At 39.6% G+C, this 13,635-nt stretch overlaps 1 protein-coding gene across 2 annotated transcripts in view; it reads right to left on the bottom strand.

Annotated features, from left to right (window-relative positions):
- Positions 1 to 12,353, bottom strand: part of hcn1.S (hyperpolarization activated cyclic nucleotide gated potassium channel 1 S homeolog) — a 231,771-nt gene extending 219,418 nt beyond the window's left edge. Inside the window, exon 1 of one of the 2 annotated variants that reach the window (XM_041580579.1) lies at positions 11,504 to 12,353. In XM_041580579.1, the coding sequence (XP_041436513.1) occupies positions 11,504 to 11,859 (356 nt within the window). In that variant the 5' untranslated portion in view covers positions 11,860 to 12,353. The remainder of the gene's footprint in view (positions 1 to 11,503) is intronic. The other variant, XM_041580578.1, reaches the window with a different exon arrangement.
- Between the last annotated feature and the right edge of the window lie 1,282 nt (positions 12,354 to 13,635).

The raw sequence follows: 13,635 nt of genomic DNA, 5'->3' as shown, positions 1-13,635 counted from the left end.
ATAATTATAATGGACTGAATAATGGCTTTATGATAAAGTCAGAAACCATCCACAAATAGCAAATGTTGATGGTCTGGCACAAACCGGATCACACTCCAAAAATAGATGTAGTAATTAAAAAAGTTTTTTTATTCAAACAAAAACTTCACGACAAAGGCCTTATGCATTTCGTGTCATAGAGGCACTTAGTCATAGGCTATGTCTAGTCTAGCACGAAATGCGTAAGGCCTTTGTCGTGATGTTTTTGTTTAAATAAAAATACTTTTTTATTACATCTATTTTTGGAGTGTGATCCGGTTTGTGCCAGCCCATCACCATTTACTATTTGCCATATTGCCTGCCTGAGCTGAAGGTTTGGGGTTTGCGCACCTGGATCCCCTGCTTGTTTGGGTAAGTTAACCCCAACATTACTGTTTAATGCGTTGACACTGAACATTTTTCTTTATATATATATATATATATATATATCCTAGAAACCATCCACAGCCTTGCCAATCACCAAATCTGAACATAATAAAACATATATGGGAAAGGTTAATTGCTTTCCACCTCCCTTTTCTCTGCTATGTGAAGAGCTGTTTGGTATCCAACTGAAAGGGATGACACTTTTCTAAAGCTAAAGGCTTGCCCTATGTTACACATTCTATTAAATAATATTCTTTTACATGGGATCAGTATATAATGAAGTAAACTTTTCCTTTACACTGTTGCTTATTTTCTTTTCAACCCTTTAACTCTAATATGATTTAGTTAATAAAATGCCCACAGGTGTTCCTTAAATTAAAGGAGAACTAAAGCTCCACCATAAACGTGGCTAGAAATACTACAACTACTGTATGTTATGACCTTCTTTACCTACCTAAAATTACTGTAGCCCTGAAGCAAGGAATAACTGTGCCTTCATAGATTCCCCCAGTATCCCCTATTTTCTCAGCTGTTGTTGGCTATCTGAGTTTAGGGACCAATTCAATATAAGACATATATACAATTTACAATCTAGGGTACGAGACTGATTCGAATCAATTCACATACACATTACAGTAACATAGCAGAACAGAAATGAGTTTGTTAAATTAATCAATTAATTCAATTAATTAATAATTAGCCATGTAGCCTCAGCTTCAGTGACTGAAGCACCCTCACTTTCTGATAAAGTTTTCATGATTTCCTATGACCTCTGCTTTTCGATAGCAGCCCAAAGCACACTGAGCATGTGCAGAGCCACTGACAATCAATAGATTGCCTAACAGGATCCAAGATGGGGAGTTACTGTGGACAATGTTGTATCACAAAAAAGATTTGCTGATCCTCCTGAGTTACTACAGTAAATTCAGTGTGCAGTATTTCTAGACAATTTTTTTTGTAAGATTTAGTTCTCCTTTAAGAACCAACCACTTTGAAAAGTGTCTATTTAGAGATCAATCTATTTGCTTTTTTTTTTCAATTGAAAAAAAATACTTTATTTTATATAAAATATATACAGGTATGGGACCTGCTATCCAGAATGATTGGGACCTGTGAGTTTCCGGTTAACAGATCTTTTTGTAATTTGGATCTCCATACCTTAAAGGAGAATTGAACCCCCCAACTAATAAAAACCCCTACCCTACATAGTCCCCCTCCCTGCTCCCCCCTGCACAGGTGTTAACACCTGTAAATGCCCCCTGTAAATTCTCCTTTAAGTCTACTAGGAAATCATGTAAACATTAAATAAACCCAATAGGCTGGTTTTGCTTCCAATAAGAATTAATTATATCTTAGTTGGGATCAAGTACAAGGGACTGTTTTATTATAACAGAGAAAAGGGAAATCAGTATTTAAAATGTGGATACAATGGAGTATCCTCAGCTTTTTCGTAATTTAGAGCTTTCTGGATAACGGGTTTCCAGATAATGGATCCCATACAACACACTACAATAATTTTGTACCTTGCAACACATTTTCAAGGGTACAATTATCTAGACCTACTGAGGGAAGAGGAAGTGGATAGGGTGAGAAAAATGGGGTAAGAGAAGGAGTTCTCCTTAAAGGAGAACTCTGGCTTCCAAACCAAAATTTGATAAAGAGGCCCACATAACACAGAAACCCATAATATACCCATCACAGTTACCTGCTTTTTCAAAAAGTATAAATAAATGCCATTTTCTATGCTGAAATCCAGCTGTTTAACAGTTCTTCTCTTTCTGCATCATTTGAAATCCTGGCAGGGAAAGAGGGACTAAACACTGATGTTACAAATTGTAACAACTTCTCCACAGCTTACAGACAGCATGCAGGAACTACATAACCCACAATGCATTGCACTGTGATGTTCTGTTCCTTATTGAAATCACTTGTGCAGGGAATTGTGGGGTTTGGAGGATGCAGGCTGAGGACAGCTGGGTGCTGATACAAAGTAACAGTAGTCAGCCAGCTCAGTAAAGTAGTCAGACAGATCAGCAGGAGAGCAGGGGGCTAAGCTTAGGGAACTGTCAGAAACCATTAAAAATCATGAAACGTCTGCATATTTTTTAAATGATGTATATTGCAAAGTTGCTTGAAATTATGTTTACTTTTCAAAAAGCTTAAGTTATGTTTTTGTGAAGTTCCCCTTTAAGACAAAAATCACACAATAAAGTAAGGATAGGGTAAGGAGAGGGGTTTTAGTCTTCTTCTGTCTCAGGGCTGTCACAGATGGAGTAATCTTTTACCAGGCTGTAAACTGGCCTGCGACAGTTGTGAATGGACACCCTTTTCCATCTCAGAATGAGGTCATTCCTGGAAAACCCCAAAATGTCCCTAACACAATGTGCCAGGCTTCTAGGATTGTCCCATCCATATTGGAAACAGTCCATAAAGCACCACATGGTGGGTAAGAAGGTTCCCGAGCCCACAGTCTCTGAGTTCATAATTCCAGGCAAGATTCTCTAGATAATTTAGTCCATTCCATAGCAGAACAGGATTAACCTAGACCCAATCCAACATCAACTCTAGATAAAACACCTACTCTCAGAGGCAGAAAAAGTGATACAAGAGATAAGCAAATAAAAGCAGACCAGCCATTATCCGCCCATTTTGCATGTTCCTCTGTGTTATCTTTCTTGGGAGACAGACGGCTAAGTAGCAGGAGATGAGACGTGTGTATGTGTTTGTCTATGTTACCACAGAGACAACTGTAGGCATGAAATGTATGAAGGGAATTTCAATCAGAAACAATTACCATTGGAAATGTTTTGCATTGATGACCTCACGCACGCAAGGCAAAATAAATCAGCAATCAAGGTCAGACGTTTTATGTGATGCTCCGCTAGTTAATTACATGACTGTGATTAGGTGGAGCATTTGAAATGCGCTTAAATGAGTACTGGGCCCTATCCAGCACATCTGAAGATCTACTATGACAAACATCCCTGACTATGCAAATCTCTCGCTCTCTACTTTCTTTCTCCACCTTGTTTTGTTATTGACTGCTACCCACAGCGAACAACACTGCACTCAATCTCTGGGAAATATGGCAAATATAACAACAGAAATAAAGGTAGAATTTCCTTTCTCTGGCAGCGTTACAAAGGAAAATATTCTCGACATTTGAGGAATGATAGGAAAGTAAGGACATTGTTGGCTCCAAAAACACCACCTACTCTTTTACCAAACCCACAAAACACCACCAAACTACTTTTATGGGATGGAGTAGGTAAGTATGCAATATTCACAAAATGAAAGACTTCTTGTGCCACAGATATGGGATCCACTATCCAGAAACCTGTTAGCCAGAAAGCTCTGAATTACTGGAAGCCCACCTCCTATAGACTAGAATTTATCCAAATAATCCAAAGGTTGACAAATTTCGGCAAATTTGTTTGCTGCAAATTTGTGAATATGTTCACCGGTGGCGAAATGTGGAAATTCGCCGTGAATTAGTGCCTGGCGCCCATCACTATCTGTAATAATAAAACAATATCATGTACTTGATCCAGACAAAGATATAATTTATATTATTATAATTTGTAAGCAGCACCAGCCTATTAGGGTTTTTTATAGTAAACTTAAGATACAAAGATCCAAATTATGGAGAGATCCATAATCTGGAAAACCCCAGGTCCCTATCATTCTGGATAACAGGTCCCATACCTGTATATATATATATATATATATATATATTTACACCTGTAAAGGCCAAAAACACATAAACTATTGATTTGCACAAATAAAAGTAAACACAAATCTAGATACACCACAAGTTATTCTGAAGTGCAAAGGGTTTATTGTCTAAAACTTACAATGTGTTGGCTGCAGAATTTCCCATACATTGTAATACTTTCCTACAAAGACTTATGGAAGAGGCTTCCTTCCACTGGTGAAAAGTAGTACTGCAAGTGACAAACCCCTTTGCAGATCCCTGCAACCTGATTTGTCTTGTGACGTGATAAACAACCTTTAACAATACTGGAAGGTATAACAGATGTCGCCTGCACAGTATATACTTTAGCTCGGGTATCACAATACAGCCAGGCAGATGGGCCCATTAGCACAGCCTCTGGGATTTATTTCTTCAATACATAATCCAGAGCAGGGCTGTGGCACCTGTACTGTCAGGAAAATTACCTTTAATTTTAAATCAACCTGTAGTTTTTGTACGGTTATTGTTTCATGCTATTATATTTATGTAAATATTGATGGGCCAGTTTGCGCAGGCTGCTGGGAATTGTGGTTGACTTTAGATAAATTAAGAACATGTTGGCTATACCAGAGTTCAATCATAAGAACAGCATTCCATGTCATGTCCATTTTAAATCAATATTCCAGAAAGGCTGCCAACACAGTATGGGCAGAGATAAGTCTATTAATTAAATAATAGGGTGCTAATGATGATCCTATATTTCTGACCTCCTGCCTAAAAATAAAAGCAGCCATTCCCAGCTATGATTTATACCAGAGAGGGCCGGAGGGCTCAGTCAAGCGATTTTCTTTTCTCCTCTCTTCACCTTGACCTCAGCGTGTAAGAAGCAGCAGCAGCAGCAAGGGAGGGATCCCTGCATTAGAATTCTCTTCATGAAACACTATCAGATGAGATAAGCAGTTACGGAAATCTCAGAACATGTATTGAAATCTAAATGAAATACAATGCCGCAGTTCTTTCCCTTGGCTCCCCTTCATTCAGCAACATGGGAGATATACGTTTTGTACATTTTATACATATGGGAAGAAGGCAGAGCACCTCTACCACATTTGCAAACCTCTAGTCCGATTTGGGTCTGTCCTGCAAAAACAGTGAGATCTGGTAGTCAGGCTTCAAAGGGGCATTAGTATTCCAAAAACTATTGTCATTGGTTTTCCCAGTAGTTGACCCAGACTAGATGGGAATGGGAATCCAGCATAAGAGCATACTGTACATCAGTCATCTTGGTCTTATCTTACATAGGAAGAATGTGCAATCATATATCAGACGGGTGACATGAGTACTATAATGCTGTCTGGAACTGGGAAAAATATATATACGGAATACCTCCAGTCCCAATAAACATGGAACAGAGTCTACACTTAGGTTTCTTACTGGAGTATTCAGGTATAGAATCCATTATTAGAAACTCACAGGTATAGGGTCCATCATTGTAAGAATTGTTATCCAGAAAGCTGCAAATTAGAGGAAGGCCATTTCCCATAGACGCCATTAAAACCAAATAATTTAAATTTTCAAAAATGATTTACTTTTCTCTCTGTCGAAATAAAATAGGAACTTGTACTTGATCCCAACTAAGATATAATTAATCCTTATGGGAGGCAAAAACAATCCCATTGGGTTTATTTAATGTTTGAATTATTTCTTTAGTACAAGTATGGGATCTATTATCCAGAAACCCATTATCCAGAAAGCTCAGAATTCCATTTTATCTAAATAATCCAAATTATTAAAAATGATTTCCTTTTTCTCTGTCATAATAAAACAGTACCTTGTACTTCATCCAAAAGTAATTCTTTCTGGAAGCAAAACCAGCCTATAGGGTTTATTTAAGGTTAATATGATTATCTAGTAGACTATGGGGGTTATATATTAATGTTTGATTTTTTTCTGATTGTACTATTAAAAGGGAAAACCACGTATAATAACTTATAACTTGAAATCTTTTATTCGGACTTTGAATACCATCGGGGTTTAATTAAATCAATTTAATAAATCACAAAAAAATGGAGGGTTTTTTGTGATTTTCCCTTTTAAAAGTACAATCAGAATAAAACTCCAACTCAGACCTGCTGAGTTCATATAGAAGTCAATACCAGATGTACCGAAGATATACTGATTTGCGCTGGGTTTCCGAAAAAGTCATGGCACTCGGGTGTCACATCCGAGAGTTGCGTGTTCAGGTTTTTCACAATTTTATCAAGTTTTTTATGAAAAAAGGAATTGATAAACATGGGGGAAATCGCCGAACGGATTTGGATGGAGTAGTTTTAATAAAAATGTGAGAGCTTCGGATTTTGATAACCCCCTTATCTGGAAACCCCAAGGTCCTGTGTACTCAGGATAAAAGGTCCCACACTAGTAGTATGCTCTGAGTGGTAGTTAACAAAGTTAAGGTTGAACAACACTATTCCCTTCTCAGTAACTGATATTGACCCCTATGTATTACCTTTACTGATGGGAAGAATCAGCAGGATGGATAAGTCTCTGGACCAACTGACTGTGATTAATAAAATTTCAACTGTCGGCTAAAAACTGCCTCCCACTAGAACCACTTAGTTATGGACAGTTATGTCATAAGACTAAAATAGTCAGCTGACTATAGTGGTCAATGCCAGGACACCCTAAGGCACAACAAGCCTTTAATATGCTTAGCACAAGCTTTGACATACAATGTTGGCACTACATGTATAAATAGTATGTTAATGCTTATATTCCTTGAAATTGCAACAAGAGTAGGGCTGGTCATCTTATGAGCCTCTGAACTCTCACGCCCAGTGAAAGCCAAGAACTGAAGGCGTGGGTAGAACAGCCCTTACCTATCAGATAGCAGCACACAGTAGTATAAGTGACTAGGGATGGTGAGGATACATTTCTCTACCCTTTGCTGTAGAGCACAATCCGGTGTCAAATATCAGCAATAAGCCACGAGAGGATGTCACACGTTTGCCGAACACCAACGTTTTGCTAAATCTCTTATCAACCACAGATGGACAAATCAGCAACAAGTGGCAACTGTTAGACGGAAGTGGGAAAAAAGCTGACTGTTCAGAAATGCCGCCAACTCTGTAACCGCTGCTGCCTGAAAACATGGCTTTTATCTGTTAATGATATCCTTTTACATAAACAAGGGGACTTGGGTGCTGAGGATAAGCAAAGTCTCTCAGCTGATTGGCAAGCCTCAGTAATGTAATAAAAGTTGCCCGGGTTGGCAGGTAGGATGGGCAGAATGATGGTTCCATGGTTAGTACGTCTGCCATGCAGTGCTGGTGTCCTGATTTTGATTGCGGCCTGGGCACTATCTTCAAAAAGTTTGTATGCTCTCCCTGTGTTTGTGTGAGTTTCATCCCAAAAACCAGCAGGCTAATTGGCTCATCATAAAATTCACCATAACAGATGGAATAGGGGCCATAGATTGTAAGCTCCACTGGGACAGGGAATGATGTGAATGATACATTTAAATGGGTCGGCACTATATAAATAACAGATAAAAAAAATGTACAGTGGAACTAGTATTAACCCTAATTATCTACAGATCAAGAAGAGTTTTTGGAGAAGTTAAAAATTAAGGCCAGAAGAGAGGTTTGGGTAACTATTCCTGAAACTACAGAAGGGCGGCATGCTTCATATAGCTGTACCTTTGTTATGAGTTATGGGGAGGTATCATTAAATGCTGTATCTAAAAGAGGGACCAAGAAGCCTCAAAATCTCTTTTCTGTAGAACCAGACGATTTCCGAGGACCTTATTTTTCAGTTTACTCAGTGCTTTGTTAGTGCCAGGAAGATGTTATTCCCATCGGAATCATGCTGACTTTCAACATTCCCACATTTTCAGAATGACCTTAGTATCACATACAGTTACATAACATAATCCTTTGGCCAGGTATGGTATAATCGTGAGACTCCGCGAGCCGCGCGTCAGAAGGATACATGGTATTACTGCCCTTGATGACATGGTTATGCAACCGCGCTTATTTATTTGTTACAGTGTAACTCACATCTATAACACACAAAAACCTTGAATCACCTGTAAGGTATATCCACGTGTATATCCTCAGTCATAATCAGCATCTTCATTTGTGTCTCCTGACTCACTGAAACTTGTGTTTCAGGTATTGGATCCATTATCTGGAAACCAGTTATCCAGAAAGCTCCAAATTAAAGGAGAATTCAAACCTAAAGTTAAAAAAACCCTAACCTACACAGACCCCCCTCCCTCCTCCCCCCAGCCTAAGTGTTACCCCCGGCAAATGCCCCTAATGTTTTACTTACCCCTCGGTGCAGATTCAGGCATCGGAGTTCATGGGCGGCATCTTCTTCTCTTCGGAAATCTTGGAATGAGACGGGCGGCGCATTCGCAGTTGGAGCAATTTTCTGTTTCGCGACAACTGCGCATGTGTCGAAACTCATAAAAATTGCCGAAGTGCCGGTCTCATTCCGAACATTATTGAAGCGGCTAAAGATGGCACCCGTGAACTCCGATGCCTGAAACTGCACCGATGAGTAAATAAAATGTTATGGGCATTTGCCCGGGGTAACACTTAGGCTGGGGGGAGGAGGGTCTATGTAGGGTAGGGGGTAGAGTTTTTTTTAACTTTAGGGTTGAATTCTCCTTTAAGGAATGGCCATCTCTTATAGACTCCATTTTATCCAAATAATCCAAATTTCTAAAAATGATTTCCTTTTTTCTCTGTAATAATAAAACAGTAGCTTGCACTTGATCCAACAAAGATATAATTAATCCTTCTTAGAATCAAACCCAACCTATTGGGTTTATTTAATGTTTACATGATTCTCTAGTAGGCCTAAGGCATGAAGATCCAAATTATGAAAAGATCCATTATCCAGAAACCCCCTGTTCCCAAACATTCTGGATAACAGGTCCCATACCTGCATTACATTTACCCCTACTGTAAGAGTAATAGTAGCACTGTCTATGACCTTTATAAAAGCACCCAGCCTGCAGCCCTGTAACTTTTATAAGGTCTTGAAAACCCTCAGCGACTTCTGATATCCTTATATTCTATGTTACATTTTCCTCCTACATAGGATTAATTAATACACATCGGCTGCGGTCGGGTTCCCATTTGGTACATTTAGTGTACATTCACCAGAGCTTTTCTACATTGTTCCTAACTTATCATTTGAATATTTCAAGCCATACATCCAGGAAGGCTTTTTGTATAAACAATGATTCATCTCTGTAGGTAGGAAAATGGCTTTCATAGGCCATACTACTCTTATAATATAATGTACTAAGGCTTCTTTCTGTTTTACTCTTTTAGCTCAACCTGTTCATTGCTGGATTGTCAATAAGTACTTTAGGCTTCCAGCAGAAGGAACATGCAGTGTCCATACCCTAACAATGGCCGCATTCATTAGCAGTGCTGTCCAGCTCCTGCCATGTCATGGGCCAAATGAAATGGAACATTTTTTAATGGAAATTATTGAAATGCCATTAAAAATAAGTTGGACAGACTGAGGGCCATAATGATGCCTCGGAGCACTGTATTTAGTCCGGAGGCGCCCAATTGGACAGACCTTCATTAAAGTAGCACTATACTACCTGCTGTGAAATAATGTCTTGGTTACAATGTCAGATGTAATTATGGGATCAATTATCCAGAGAGCCCAGAAATGTGGCAATGCCTCTGTTCATAGAGCTAGCAATTCTTATTTCTTGACTAATTTCCCTTTTCTCTGTAATACTTGATGGTAACTCATCTGCATAACTTTATACTGGTGGCAAAATACTCTTTAAATGTTTTTAGCAGCCTTAATGAATGAGGATCCAAATTCCAGAAAGACCCCTTATCTAGAAAATCCCAGGACCCTTCTGGGCAATATATTCAGTGCCTGCACTGCTAATAGAATCAAACTTCAGCACCATGGACAGCTGCTCAGTCAGCCAAGGCAGTGCATTCCTATGATATTCCTTCATATTAACCCAAAACCACAATCTCTAATTAATCGGGGTTTTTTTGCATTTACATCACTGGAACTTCCAGCTCTAAACTTTTCTTTTTCACATTCTGTTTTTATATCAGTTCTAGTAACTCCACTGCGACAACTGTAAATGTGTGACAATACTCATAGCACTGAGTGACTCCAACGCGCAGCCATATTCCCTGATACAATAATGCAAATTATAAATAGATCCCAAAGAACCCGAAGGCCTTTGCCTGTGACCTCAATGAAATGTCAGGTAGAAATGCCAACCCCAGTCACCTCTCTGCAGCTACACACCTTCTGTACTTTGCTTTCATGTGTTTCCATTTCAGGACTTACTGGAATCCATGCTAGCATGTTTATGATATTAAGCCTTAAATCACATAGCGGCTCAGTTCACACCCACCCAAGGTCATTGCTATACAGAGGCTATAAATCCATCTCTTCGGTCAAGAGTGAGTTATAAAAGGTGTCAAACCTCTTGCCTCCAGCCCGAAGGCATGGACTGTACAAACGCTTTGGAATCAGCTAAACCAGTAAGGGAAGGCTCATCAACCTGCAGAACTGTTTAACTACAATTCCCAGCATCCCCTGCCAACAGCTTCCTTTGAGGTCATATTAATATTTTAAAATAAAAATCTAATGATGGGAAAGATGCACATTTTAGTTAGGTAAGACTTAACCCTATCAGTCGGCCCAATAAATGTATCTCATTGTTTATTCAGTGAGTAGATTATAAGCTCTTACTGCCCAGGATCTTCCTACAGTGGAACCCACCCGATTCCCATGATACCTAAACATACCCCCCGCCATATAACAACATCACTGGGATGGGAATATGTTACACTGCAACTAGCAGCCCCCCAAGCAGCAGATGCTCATAAAGTTTCCCCAGGTAAGGGGTAAGACGGCTGAAACAGAAAGCACCCAGTGAAGCTGCCCGTGATGTCACTCTACATTAAAAAGCCATTAATGCAACAAATTGCTGAATAATTATTAGCCATTGTCTATGCCTGAGAAGCAGTTTCTCCAGATGGCAATGATCTGCTGAAGCCATACAGGGGCTCTGTCATTTCCCCCTTCCCCCAATGGAGGGCACTGTCTGATGGAATCTTTGGAGGTGGAGGGGAAGCAGTAAGGCAGCTCTCTCACACACACACACACACACACACATAATATATATATATATATATATATATATATATATATATATATATATATATATATATATATACACATACATACTGTATATAGATTATTTCCTACTGAAGGGTTACAAGGAGCTGATTGCCCTGAATACATTTCCCAATGACTAAAGAAGGGTACTTGTAGCATCACAGGAAGGAACAGAGGGAGCTGAGCAGAGATTCCCCAGGCAGTAGATTAACCCTTTACCTGAAATCACTGTAGGGATGGATGATCCACACTCCTGCAATTTTAACCCTCTCCTGTTCCTTCTCCACAGCCTTCTGGCTGCCAAACATTCGAAGGGAGAATTTATTGACCCCCGGTTGCATCAAGGAGCTGAACTGTCGCTGAATGAAGCCACGAGGTCGGCTGGGCCCCTCGGCATCCTCAAATCCAACCACGGGGTCGTCGGCGGAGGCGGCGGCGTCTGTTTTGAAGCAAACGGAGTTGCCATGCTCCTTGACGCTGGAAGTGCTGGCAGTCAGACTTTTCTCCGCTTTCCCCTGCAGTACGTTATTGCCATCATCTCTGCTGTTGGTGGAGGAGTTTAATTTGCTTTCCATGCTGGGGAGAGCTGAACGGCTCGGGGGGGGAAGAAGCACTGAAGCTTATGGGCACGGGGAGCGCCTGCTCTGCTCCTCTCCTGCTCCTCTCTTGCTCTCATGTGATGCCCTTCAGGAGCTCAGTCTGTCTCCTCTGCAGCTTCTCGTCTGAGCTCGGGACTCCTCGGCTCTGCGTCTCACGCTCTCTACCGCCACCTGATGGCTCAAACGTTACCTGCAGCCTCCTGATTCCTTTAAAGGGGGTCTATCGAGAAATCAAATTCTCCTAATGGGTAGTTGAGGTGGAAATAATAAAATCTTCAAATATATTTCTTTACCAGAAATGCTTACTTTTTTAAGTAAAATGAAATATTAATACATGCAATTAGGGAGCTTTCTCTGAGAGACAGTTCAAGCTACGGCTGAATGGGCGTGACTACTCACTAGCTATGATGTCACTTAGCAACTAGCAAAGTCCCACCCTCCTCCATGCTGAATAGCATCCTCACACCAACTGCTACTCTGGAAGCTCCTTGTGAGAAAAGTAAGGCTGTCAGGTCTGCACAGTCTCTTAGTCAAGTACAGACAGAGAGATTGGCAAATATTGTACTGATGTTTATGTAATGTTTGAGGGAGTTTGGCTTTTTTTTGGATAAATGATTTTTGTCTATGTATGTTTGTATAATTTTTATTTATACTGCGCTACTTATGTTCACGTCACTGTACAGCAGAACAATACATTAATGGAGCAAACGGCTCATTACATTAATAAATTTAAATAAATTCAAAGTACAAGTACTAAGAGCTTAGAGTCAAAAATACAAAAGTGCCATGCCCCATTGAGCTTACAATCTAAGTGTAGATCTACTATCTCTGTATTGAACACTGCCTGGTATTAATTTATCTGCATATTTACTTTTCTACAAATATTGCTTAGGCAGCAATGTATCAAATTTTCTTTGTGTACTGCTTGGCTACAGATATTAGAATCCAATCTCTGGGATCTTTTCTTCACAAGATAATTTATTGCAATTTGCCTCATTATCTATCCCAATTTCTTACATACAAGGATAAAACACCCTAAATTGCACCCTAATATACCAGTGGTCTACTGAACAGTTGGATGATCGACAAGCATAACTTCACCTTCTGGGAACAAAGCCCCTTATATGGGTATTTATGTTATAAGACGCTCTAACTGTACAAAGAGGCCAGAAAGCCATATATTTTTGGAAAGTGCACATTTAGATGAATCCAAAAGGGATAAATATGTCTTTCTCAGCGCCGATTCTAAGCTAATAGCCGCCTGAAGCCTCGCAGGCTTACCTGTCGGGAGTGGAGGCAGAAACACTAATGCGGAAAGTGCAATTGCGCCCTCTCGCATTAGTAAAGCCGAATTTCCGGTTTAAAAAACGGAAATTCGGCTCTTAAAGGTACCAGGAGCGGCTTTTTGCCTCACTGGCGGCGCACCCCTGGTCTTGCTACTCCAAACTGCTAAGTGTGTTAAGAAACACCTAATGAATAAAAATGCAAGGCTTAAAGTGCAATATATTCACAATAATCAAATAAAATTGTGCAAATCAATAAAAAAAACCTAAATAACTGCATGGTTAACCCTTTCACTGCCAGCATATTTGGTGCCTTTTTTAACTATTGTTGAACATTTTGCACTTTTTCACTTTTCCTTGGAGGGTCTTTAAATTTACGCAGAAAAACAATATATATCGTTTTTTGTTTTGTTTGGACAACCTAAGATTTCAAAATATTCTAAACATTTTTTTATTTTTTTTCCCATAA

This window comes from Xenopus laevis, chromosome 1S (assembly GCF_017654675.1).
Source record: "Xenopus laevis strain J_2021 chromosome 1S, Xenopus_laevis_v10.1, whole genome shotgun sequence".
Lineage (NCBI taxonomy): Eukaryota > Metazoa > Chordata > Amphibia > Anura > Pipidae > Xenopus > Xenopus laevis.
Note: the sequence above shows the minus strand (reverse complement) of the source record. Positions and strands in the feature narration are given on the sequence as shown.